At 35.5% G+C, this 12,408-nt stretch overlaps 1 protein-coding gene across 3 annotated transcripts in view; it reads left to right on the top strand.

Annotated features, from left to right (window-relative positions):
• The window catches only part of NT5C3A (5'-nucleotidase, cytosolic IIIA), a 50,626-nt gene that overhangs the window by 32,337 nt on the left and 5,881 nt on the right, over positions 1–12,408 (top strand). For 2 of the 3 annotated variants that reach the window (XM_044246341.1, XM_044246340.1), the window contains exons 2-5: positions 2,706–2,760; positions 9,248–9,346; positions 10,432–10,501; positions 11,668–11,714. In XM_044246341.1, the coding sequence (XP_044102276.1) occupies positions 2,725–2,760; positions 9,248–9,346; positions 10,432–10,501; positions 11,668–11,714 (252 nt within the window). In that variant the 5' untranslated portion in view covers positions 2,706–2,724. The remainder of the gene's footprint in view (positions 1–2,705; positions 2,761–9,247; positions 9,347–10,431; positions 10,502–11,667; positions 11,715–12,408) is intronic. The other variant, XM_044246339.1, reaches the window with a different exon arrangement.

Raw genomic sequence — 12,408 nt, 5'->3', positions numbered from 1 at the left:
TCTTTAGCTTTGTCCTATATATTCTGTGTAATGAACACCATTAGAGCAGAGACCTTAACCTCATAGTGAAAGCACACAGAGTAATTATTTTCCAATTTCCATACTTTCCAGACAACATTTAAAATTCAAAAGACTTTAAAACTTCAAAACTTCCTATGAAGAGGGTTCATTCTTCCAGGCTAGTATTTTCTATTTTTGAACGTGTCTTCTACACTTGATGTGTTTTTCCAACAGCTCTTCTCTTGAAGCATCTGCAACAGATGACTGCTGGTGAAGTGAGCCAGAACATTATATACCAAGTATAGGTTTACAAGCTGATTGGTTTAAAAATACCCTGCCCTAATTTTCAGTGCCTTCCTTAGAATAGTGCCAGAATGCTGCCATTTATGCTTTACTCTTGACACTTTTGTAATAATAGAGACAATGGGGTGATTTTTTACATTAGGACACAGTATCACTTTATGTGGTATTATCTCTGAACAAGGATACATTCTGGTCAGATTGCCAGTGAGGACTGGGAAGAATGAAGGACCTTCAGTTGAAATTTGTATAGTATCCATGAACTAGTAGGTTTACCTATCAAAAATAATGTCCTAAAATTATCAAATTTCTGAAGACTCTTTGTTTTTGTCTTTTGTTTAAATAAAATGTGTAGAGACCAACCATGAGAAAGACAATTACTTTTTTACTTCGACACTGTTTTTTTTTCCCCCCTCTTATCTTTTCTTACTAAACGTAAATGAGCCAAACTTAGTGGTGGGGGGATAGGAATTGGGCTGCCTGGCTCTATGTGACAAAAAGATCTGAGATTCCTAGATATTAAAATGTATTCTGCACTGCTTGAATTCTGTGTTTCTTTGGGCTTTTCAAATGCTTTGTAAACTCTACAGTACTATTCCACATTCTCCTTCCTCTTTTTCAAGCTAATAAAATGGTTTTATTTAAAATTGTGCTTTCTGAAAAATATAGACCCCTGTTCAGATATTAAACATCAAAGGAAAACCATAAGCATATTGTATGCTTTGTTTTCTATAAACGAAGAAAGAGATTTAACAGGCAACTTCTGTGGCATCTCCTTTGTTTAGATCAAGGACTGACAGAAAGGAAGGGTTACTTCAGTTTGACTATAATCATCTAAAGATTACTAACCCCCAAACTACCATTACAGTTACATTTGGGGAGTAGTGATCAAAACATTTATGAGTTATAGAGTATATAGAAAGATAAATAGATACTTCTGCAAATACTGTATTATTTTTTGGATGTGAAAAATTGATGGCATTTTACTATTTGGAAATAATGTCTACTCGGCTTGAAGATGCCATCAAGTATAAGACTTACTAATGGCTTTTCTGAAAGGGGAGGGAGAATACCACTTCATAAGACACTTCCAAATTTTATGTATTTCAAAATGGAAGGGGGAGGAATGAATTTTAGAATTGAGAAAATTTTATGTATCTGCTGCAATACATTTTAATTATAAAAAGCACAGATACAATGTCTAACTTTTTTAAAGATTATTTATTTTAGAGAGGGAGAAAACAGGAAGAGTCTTAAGCAGACTCCACACTGAGCACAGAGCCCATTGAGGGGTTTGATCTCACAATCCTAGATCCCAACCTGAGTTGAAACCAAAGGTCAGTTGCTTAATCAACTTAATTGCCCCTATAATGTCCAACTTTTAAGAAAAAGTCAGATTTTTTTCCCTTTTGATAAATTTGCCCTTTTAAAGTACTGCTTTTGTTAAAAATTTTTACTTACCTAGTGTAAAGTAAAAGTAAAGTCATTGAGGAACAAAAGTAATTTTCCCTAAGATTGATAATGAAAAAATTGAAAAAAAAAAGAATAATGATAAGAGGTATTTTATTTTATTAAGATATTATAGGGGCACCTGGGTTGCCCAGTGGGTTAAACCTCTGCCTTTGGCTCAGGTCATGATCTCGGGGTCCTGGGATCGAGCCCCACATTGGGCTCTGCTGAGCAGGGAACCTGCTTCCCCCTCTCTCTCTGCCTGTCTCTCTGCCTACTTGTGATCTCTCTCTCTCTCTGTCAAATAAGTAAATAAAATCTTAAAAAGAGAGAGAGATTATAAAAGCTACTTCTTTTAGTTTAACAAATTGTTATGTATAAATTCCACCCAAACCTGTAAAATTATCATTTAGTTAACACTATCACATACTTATTCTGGACCAAACACTAACTCAGATAGTAGTTGCCTCATGTCACAAAATTAGAGTTTAATATGAGAAAATTGAAGAATAAACTTGACTTTTGTATATTACATTTCTCCTTATGTTCAATTCATATCTTCCTTCATTGATTCAGTAATAGTAATGCATAATATTCCCACAAACTTCATCCTTATATAGAGAGAAAATGTTGATAAAATATTCTTGTAATAAAGCATTTTCTTGCAAATATAAACTTTAACTATTCAAATCTTATTAACACTATGTAAGTTCTTATAGGGGAGCTGCAAATTTTTCATACAAAATTTTTAACCCCAGCCTTTGTAAGATAGAGAAAAATCTCTGCTGAGCTTCTTAGGAAAGAGGAAAAGGTGCGGTCAGAAACTTGGTATTTAAGTCAAACCAAAAGTACCACCTTACTATGTCATTAACCTACAAGAACAGCCTGAAATATATGTATGTCACATGTACTTTTTTTCTCTCTCTTTTACTGTGACATCACCTGGGGAAATCCAGAAGATTGGATAACCAAGAAATGCCTAATCAAGATTCTGCTGTACATGTGAAAATGGTGGGTATTTGAGTATTTCCAGTTCCATTTATCAATGGTGAATCTTCACCACTTTTACCTCTGTCTCTAACCAGACCATCAATTATGGGGCTGTAACTTTACGCAGGTCTTTCTTCACAGTGTTTGATACATAATAGAACCTCAAATATTTGTTGAATTGGACTTTAGCTTACCTTAGAAAAATTTTTTGCATGAAATATAATGTATATTAGAGTCTTTCTCAGCATATAAAATGGTTATTCCATTCCTTTTAGTGCTAAATTTTCCTTGCTCAGCAATAACACACTTAAATTATACAGCATGAGATGTTTTAAGCTTCCAAATTAAAATGACAAATGTTTAAATTAAAGAAATAAAAAACTTCTTGTATAACAGTAGAGCTCATTGCATTATAGACATTAGAATGAGGATGGAAAAACATAGACCTTGGAGTCAGAACTTGCTTCAGATGTTAATTTAGTCCATAAGAGCTGTGATACCCTTGAATGAGGGTAATAATCTCACCTTTTAAGAAATTACGTGAAACCACCAAACTCTTGTTTTATCCATATTTTTCCCAGCTTTCTTGAGATACAGTTGACAAAATTGTGAGATATTTAAAGTGTACAATGCGATGATTTGAGATTTGATATACATTATGAATCACCTTCCCCATCTAGTTAACATATCCATCACCTCACATATTTACCCTTTCTTTGGGGGGGGTAGGGGGGGTGGAGAACATTTAAGTTCTACTCTCTCAGCAAATTTCAGTTACACAATAGAGTGTTATAAACTACAGCTACCATAGCATACATTGGATTTCAGACCCTATTCATCTTATAAGTGAAATCTTCTTATTCATAATTTAATGAAAAAGTATGTTAAGTGCCTAATAGCACATAGTAAGCACTCAGTAAATGTTGATTTCCTATGTTAGTGAGTGTTTTAACTATGTAAGTAGCATTTGTATGTGAGGAAAAAATGTTTTCCATATTCACATTGGGAAAATCCTAAAAAAGAAATCACAATTTCTTCTTCTCTTTTAAAGAGGACAGCTCCCCCCATGATCACCTTATATCTTCTCTTTCTGTTGTTTTGTTGTCATTCTTCCTTTTCTCTTGTCTTTTTTTATCTTCCTTTCTTCCTAGTTTTCTTTTCATTTGAGTCTATAAACCAGAGCATGACTTAGCATGCAAACAGCTTTGTGTCACAATTAATAAATCTCTTGTTCAGCTTAGTTGTCCTCATCCAGCATGTGACAGGAGGTGAAGCCTGCCTCAAAGTGCTGATTAAGCTGCTGTCGTGTAATGTTACTGCTGTTAGGATGGAACATATGAAATTGCTATGCTTTTGTATGTTGAGTAGTCCAACATTGGCAGTTTCATTTGGTTCAGCCTAATACATCGGCATGACCTTTGCTTCCATTGCATGATTAGCATTGCAATTTGTCTCTGATATGTAAAATTCAGTCAATCTAAACTTTTTCGGCTTGAATTTTTTTTTTTTTTAACCAAAATGAAGACAAGTGGTTTAGGAATGTCCTACCATATAAATTGTTGTTACCTGTGTCCCAGAACTCTCTAGGGTGTCTTTGGAAGTAAGTAGCACTGTAGTCAACCCACAAAGAGACTGAGAAGGAAAACCAGCCAAAAATGGTGTGGGGATGTGTGTGTGTGCATTGTGTGTGTATTTTTTTAAAAACTATCATTGCATTACGTTGCATAATTTTTACCTTGGGGTTTGCTTTTCTAAAAATGTTGATACATCTTTTAAGTTGTATCTCCTTAAGTAGGTAAGGAGTTGGCAGCTCCTTAGGATGTTGTTCTTAACTTCTCATGATCTGGGTCCAAATCTCTTCCCATACTTTACACACACAATTCTCTTCCTCTCTCTCTCTCTCTCTCTCTCCACCACATAAAGTAGCGTTCCAGACAGAGCTGTTTATCTTTTTCCTACATTAGACCCTGCACTTTGGCTCATGATCTCCGCATAAACAAATCCTGCTACTCTTTGAGAGCCTACCTCAGTTGGCTTTTCCTCTTTTGGCCCCAGCAGGGATAATCACAAGTCTCTTATAGTCCTCTTATATTTTATCTGAATGTCTGAGCTATGTTTTACTTATTTAGGCTCCTGTATTACACTCTGTGTTAGAGAACATGTGCCTTGAGTTTAAGATGTTTACCTTACTAAAACTTTTGTATCTCTTACTGAGCTACCTTACATTTAATGACTATATGCTGAATGCATGAATTTGGCCTACACTCCCTTAATGTGGAAATGGGCCAAAAATGTGATAGGCAGGGAGAATTGACTATTGCTACACTTTAGTAATGTATGGTCTTCCAAATAAACTGTCCATGTATGTGAGTGGCTATACCAGTGTGAATAGGGGGTTTGGGATCTATACTTTTTTTTTTAAGATTTTTATTTATTTATTTGACAGAGAGAGAGAGAGATCACAAGCAGGCAGAGAGGCAGGCAGAGAGAGGGGGAAGCAGGCTCCCCAATGAGCAAAGAGCTCAATGCGGGGCTCGATCCCAGGACCTTGGGATCATGACCTCAGCTGAAGGCAGAGGCTTTAAACCACTGAGCTACCCAGGCACCCCAAAGTCTATACTTTTTATAAAGTTGTAGTGCCCACTCCTCTGTACCAATGCAGTAATGAAGTCTTTTGCTTCTACCAAATATGAACATTGGAAAACAAAACAGAACAAAAAAATATTTTCCCTGAGAACTTCAGACAAAGATCCTTAAGTCATCATGTAAACTAATTTTTGTGTGGGCCATTTTCAGAGAAATACAGGTAAAGCATCATTAGGACAATTTTGTGACTATGCCAGGCAGGTACTCTATTTTATCACAATGTATCTGCAAGATAATATCAAATAATCAAATATTGCTGTAGAGTTGTGAATAAAACTGTATAACTTTGAAGTGAACTTCTTCAGAAATCATTGCTTTTTGATTATGGAAGGAAACTAATGATTAGGAGTTCATTTCATCTGTACAAATGCATTTTACAGCCAGAACAGATGTATTTTAGGTTTTTGTTAGTCATCTTTAGCATTAAGTCAGGTTTGGCTCCAGTCAACCCAAATGCCCTGATTCTTGTCAGGAAAACTTTGCTACTTCAGCATTTTACATTGTGCCTTATAAAATGAATTTGTTTTCTTTTGTTTGCAAGTGGAAGACATTTTTAGCCCCTTTTTTTTTTATCATAAAATTACATCATAATCAAGTTGAAAATTTTTCAGACAGTTCAAAATAACTTGCCCTTCAGACTTGAAGCATCGTTACTTTAAGTGTTCCCAAACAGGTGTGGTTTTGTCCAAGAAGAATTACCGAAGAAGGGATTTGAGGAGGTATGATGAATTTGTATTCCTACAGTATACTTCTTAATATTGTAGTATTCTGACATTCTTTGACATATTTCATGTAGTATTGAAAAAATTATTTCTTAGGTTGCATTGTAAAATATTTGAGTAAAATGCCCAATATCTCAGTTTCCTGAGAAATATTTATAATATGCTTTGGTGAATTGTCTGTGTATTGTGGGAGGGGGGGGACAGTATATTTCCATATAATCCAAAGCAGATATGCTTATCATTTTTAAATTTCTTATACCTGGGTCCTCTTTCCTATTATATTCTCTGCTGCTCTTCATCTGTTCTCGTCAGTGTAATTTCATCCTGGTGCTATTTGGGTATTCACTGCTTATTTATCTGAAAATGAAGGGCTGTTGTGCAGAAGCAGGGATATCACTCCTCCAGCCTCTGGTTGTCTTTCAGGCCCTAGTGATACTATAATCCAATCTAATAGTTGTTAATTTAGCAGAAACCAACCTACTTTGAAGTGGCTTTGGTACTATTTTCCTATTCATTATCTGAAAGATTTTATCCTATCCTATTTAGATTTTTTTTTTTTTAATTTGACAGACACAGATCCGAAGTAGGCAGAGAGGCAGGCAGAGAGAGAGAGAGAGAGAGGAGGAAGCAGGCTCCCTGCTGAGCTGAGAGCCCGATGTGGGGCTCAATCCCAGAACCCCGAGATCATGACCTGAGCTGAAGGCAGAGGCTTTAACCCACTGAGCCACCCAGTCATCCCTATCCTATCCTATTTAAATACAGGTGTTGGGTTTTTTTTTTTTTAATTGAATGTATTGTAGGATGTCATTCGCATGAGGCAGGACATCTTTGTCAGTATGGACACTGAAATAAAATGTTTCATTTTCTTGGTGAAAATATAGTTAGTGATATACATTTGCTTTCAGTAATGGGTTAGTTATTAAGTCAAACATATGCTGATCACTATGCATCTGCCTGTTAAGGCAGAGGTAAGACCAGAATTTAGTTGTTAGGAGATGGACTTACTAGTTAAGTATTTGTAAGGGAGTTACAGAAATGATACTCCAAAACAGCAATGGTTTCTAAAACTCAACAGGAAAACAGTTTAAGTACTGCTAATCATCATATCTCTTGCATGTAGCATCTGACACAAAGTAAAATACAGGTAAATATTTATGTGAATTAATGGATTAATGAATGAAGAAAAGGAATTTAGGAATAATTGCCTATTTACTTTTCTCATCTATTGAAACATCATTGTAAAATAAATATTTAGGTAGCCATTATTCTGTTGACACCTCTAAAGTCCAGTTAAGTTAAAAGAATCACTGTATGAAAGTTAGTTGCATGGCAGGTTATCCTGTGCTATTTAAATATGGCTTTTTAAAATTAAGTGTATTGTAGCATCTTTCATTTGTGGAGAAAATTTTAATGTTAGCATTTCTCTTTCCCATACATTTCCATATGTATCTTTCAGTCTTAGGAAAACATTTTAGCCTTTTCCAACTTTCTATTTTTGTCTATTATGCATAGACAGCATAGGACCAGAGAGACTCAACTGGTCACATGTTCTTGGAGCAGAGCTATAGGTCTAGGGAATTTTCCATAATCATTTCTGTGATACACATGAAATATGTTAATGTTGGTGATAACATACCCAGAATAATAGCATATAAAGTAAATAAAGGTTACTGGGTACAAACCATTAGAGAACCTTGATCTGAGGTTCTCCTACTGTCTTTTTATACTGTGGAGCTATTTCATGCCCTCCAATCTCCTTCCCCTGCAGTCTTCTTGTACACATGCTCTGAGAACACGGTGAGCATTTTACTCTCATCAGTTTCATTCTCTCTATGATAGGGTAGAAGAAAGAAACAATATTTAACATTAAATTATTGAACAACATGAAATCCTGAGTGAACCAGCCTAGTAGCTGCCTAAGCCAGGTGTTCTAATATGTTTGTTTGTTTGTTTGTTTTTAAATAGGCTCCATGACCAACATGGGTCTGGAACTCATGACCCAGAGATCAAGAGTCTCATGCTGGTGGTCCCATACTTCTTAATAGTTGTCTTAAATTGAAATAAGTCGATTGTAAAATTTATGCCAAGAAAAATGAAATTATTTGGGCTAATTTGTATTTTATATAGTACAATAAAGGAACAAAGATCTTGAAGCACCTTTTCAAGTTAAATATACTTAAAATATATTTTAATTACCTATACAAAGGTACACTTGTGGGATCCAATGCCCTGTGTGGAGCCCAATGCAGGGCTTGAACTCACAACCTGAGATCAAGACCTGACGTGAAATCAAGAGTCAGATGCCTGACCAACTGAGCCACCCAGGCGCCCCTTACGGAGAAGATCTTATAAGAAAACTCTTTATCACTAAGTTCAGATATTCTCCATTCCACTCTAGGGTTTTATTTTGATTAATGAATAATGCATAAAAGATTGTTATAATAGTATATGAAATAATAATTAATTTTAAAAAGCTGGATGAAAAAATATATGAGAATGAGATAAACTGTGCATATACAGGGCATATTTGTAATCATAGAAATGAAAATAATGAATTTAATAAATTTAATAAATAAATTTAAATGTTTACTTCAGGTAATGTTACTTCAGGTAGTAGAACTCTAAGCCATGTTTATTTTCTTTTTTATATGCTTTCTGTTATTTCTGTGGTAACCATGCATGACTTTTATAATTAGAAGAATTACACTTTCTGATAATATATTACAATATAATTTTGTCTTAATCTTTAAGATAGAAACTGTGCTTCAAAAAATTTTATGTGTATATATGGTAATTTGATATGATGATTTGCCTTATTTATTTATTTTTTAAAGATTTTATTTATTTATTTGACAGACAGAGATTACAAGTAGACAGAGAGGCAGGCAGAGGAAGGGAAGCAGGCTTCCCGCTGAGCAGAGAGCCTGATGCGGGGATCAATTCCAGGACCCTGGGATCATGGCCTGAGCCAAAGGCAGAGGCTTTAACCCACTGAGCCACCCAGGCGCCCCATGATTTGCCTTTTTTAAAAATAATGCCTTAACATTTTTACATCTTAAAATAATGTAAGCTTCTGCTCGGTGTCAAAAGAACCTGGGAAAACAGGAATTAAAAATAGTTAACTTCCTTTTATTTTTTAGATGCCTGAATTTCAGAGAAGTTCAGTTCGAATCAAGAACCCTGCAAGAGTAGAAGAAATTATCTGTGGTCTTATTAAGGGAGGAGCTGGCAAACTTCAGGTGAATAATTATCAGGAAGTCTTTATTATTAAGACTTTATTTTTAATGTTAAGGCGGACTCATCTCATGTTTTGCTCCAGTCTGCATAATACTGAGTTCTAAGCTAACTAATGCAGTGCATAAGTATTAAACCGTTTTAAGAATAATATTCAAATTTGGGACACCTGGGTGGCTCTGTCAGGTGAGCACCCAACTCTTGATCTCACCCTAGGTCTTGATCTCAGGGTTGTAATTTCAAGCCCTCCATTAGAGATAAGTTTTTTATTATGGTAAAAAACACATACTATGAAATCTGTTCTTTTAATAAATGTGTAAGTGTACAGTACAGTGTTGTTAACTCTACATGGATTGTTATGCAGCAGATCTCTAGAATTTCTTTATCCTGCATGACTGAAACTCTCTACCCATAGAAGAGCAACCCACATTTCCTTCTCCCACCCCCTAGCCACTGACAACCACCATTCCATTTTCTGCTTCTATGAGTTTGACTAAATACCTTGCATAAGTGGAATTATGCAGAATTTGTCCATCTCTAGTGGCTTATTTCCCTTGGCATAATATCCCCGCAAGTTTCATCCATGTAGTATATGACAGAATGCCCTTCTTTGTAATGGGGAGCTTCATATGGTTTAATTGCCTCCCCTGCATTTTTGTACATTGACCGGGTGGGTTGAGGTTGTGCAACATTTTATCTCTATCAAGAACAGTAGCCCAATCACCCGCAATTATAAATTTTTAAATCAATTAATAAGATTTGATTTGGTGACAATGCTGGGGCACTTAAGGTATTGCTGCATAGCTAAGGTGATTCCCAGGATTTAACTATGAAGTTATACCTTAAGTGCCCCAACATTGTCATGAAATAAAATCTGGTTAATCAGTACAGGAATTTGCAGTTGGAGGAGATAGGGCTGCTGTTCCCAGTAGAGAGCTGCATTAGAAAATAGAATGCAGAGAGAATAACCAGTGGGGTGGGGAGCAGGTCAGGGCTGAGTACAGTCCCATACCTCTAGGAAGGGTGCAGTACAGTACGTGACTGCCCTCAGCGGCTATATGTTCCATAATGCCTTTCCCGTTCTTTACAGATAATAACAGACTTTGATATGACACTGAGTAGATTTTCCTATGAAGGGAAAAGATGCCCAACGTGTCATTGTAAGTATGGCATTCATAAACAAATTCATGAAAGTCATTCTTATTTTAAGATCCTTTCTTACCTATATGATCTATGAAATTGACTGGAGTTTTTTTGTTTGTTTGTCTGTTTGTTTTCTTCTTCTTCTTCTCCTTCTTCTTCTCCTTCTCCTTCTTCTCCTTCTCCTTCTCCTCCTTCTCCTTCTCCTTCTCCTTCTTCTTCTTCTTCTTCGACATTGAAAGGGAGAAGACCTGCCCTTTTTTTTTTATTTCATTTCAAGGATTTGTTTTTTCCCCATGTTATATAAATGGCTATTTTCAAGTGTGATTTTGGTTGCAAGAGAAATGAAGACTTCTGAAAATTCTCTCCAAATGTGGTCTGTTCATTATTTATTCAAGAAACATTTACATGGGGTTTAAACTTTGGATAACCTAAAGAAATAACATTTATCAACCACTCTGGTTTTCTAAAAATGTTACTGAATTTTTTGTTGTTGATAAAATAAATTAAGTAAAAGAATGATTAAATAAATATCCAGTTAAGATGTGTTGCTAGGATAATATACCTTTTTTGTTCTCCAGACTTGGTAGTGAGTTTTAAAAATAATACTCTTCAACCTGACAAAGAACGAGTGATATAAGGGCTCTCAACTACAGGAGGTACATGTGGAATTTGAGAATTCCTTTTGATAATTTATACTAAAACCACTAGAAATCATACCTTTTGGCCCAGTAGTTCTTCGGAGAATCTCTAAAGAAGTACTTCCAATATAGGAAAAAAGCTTTAGATCCAAAATTTAGATTTTAAAACCATTAAGTTCTCTAGCAATGCCATGTGTATTATAGTACTAAGGCCAAAAGTTATAATGACCACACTAGTGGACTTGGCATTTAAACTTAAAAGAAAAATATTTAAAGTAGTGGTAGCATCAATCAGAATATTTCTTTTGGGGCGCCTGGGTGGCTCAGTGGGTTAAGTCTCTGCCTTCGGCTCAGGTCATGATCTCAGGGTCCTGGGATCGAGCCCCACATGGGGCTCTCTGCTCAGCAGGGAGCCTGCTTCCCCCTCTCTCTCTGCCTGCCTCTCTGCCTACTTGTGATCTCTCTCTCTGTGTCAAATAAATAAATAAAATCTTTTTTTAAAAAAAGAATATTTCTTTTAATGCTAGTTTTCTTTTTCTCTTCAGATGTCATTGACAACAGTAAGCTGATTACAGACGAATGTCGAAAAAAGGTAAACACTAATGGTAATCCAGAGTTACTCAAAGACTTCTTTTTGCCTGAGAATTTCTTCGGGTTCATTCACACAAACAATAGGTATAAGCGCTTCTTTTTTTTTTTTTTTTTTTTTTAAGATTTTATGTATTTATTTGACAGAGAGAAATCACAAGTAGATGGAGAGGCAGGCAGAGAGAGAGAGAGGAGGAAGCAGGCTCCCTGCTGAGCAGAGAGCCCGATGCGGGACTTGATCCCAGGACCCTGAGATCATGACCTGAGCTGAAGGCAGTGGCTTAACCCACTGAGCCACCCAGGCGCCCCAGTATAAGCGCTTCTAACCATACCTAGCACATAGTAAACACTGAGTAAATATTGGTTTTATTGTCTGGGTTATACACTCTCAACATTATTTTAATGAAAAAATTAACTTTTTAACAAAAACAAAATTTACGTAAAAAACTTATGATTATCAGAATATTCTGGTGTTCTTACATTAGCCATACATTAAAACAAAAGTACTTTGGTTTTGTGTAGGTTTTTCTCCTTTAAATTGACCAGGAAATTGCCTCAGTTCTCTCCTTTCCTTGAATATGTGTCTCTCTGTGTTTGTGTTAACAACATAGGACTCCAAAGATGAATCAAATTTAATACTTTCATATGAGAACGAAAGGGTTTTTTGTAGTAATAATTTGATTATTAGTTGGTTTCAT

This window comes from Neovison vison, chromosome 4 (assembly GCF_020171115.1).
Source record: "Neovison vison isolate M4711 chromosome 4, ASM_NN_V1, whole genome shotgun sequence".
Lineage (NCBI taxonomy): Eukaryota > Metazoa > Chordata > Mammalia > Carnivora > Mustelidae > Neogale > Neogale vison.
The sequence above is the reverse complement of the archived record's forward strand: the minus strand, read 5'-3'. Positions and strand labels throughout refer to the sequence as shown.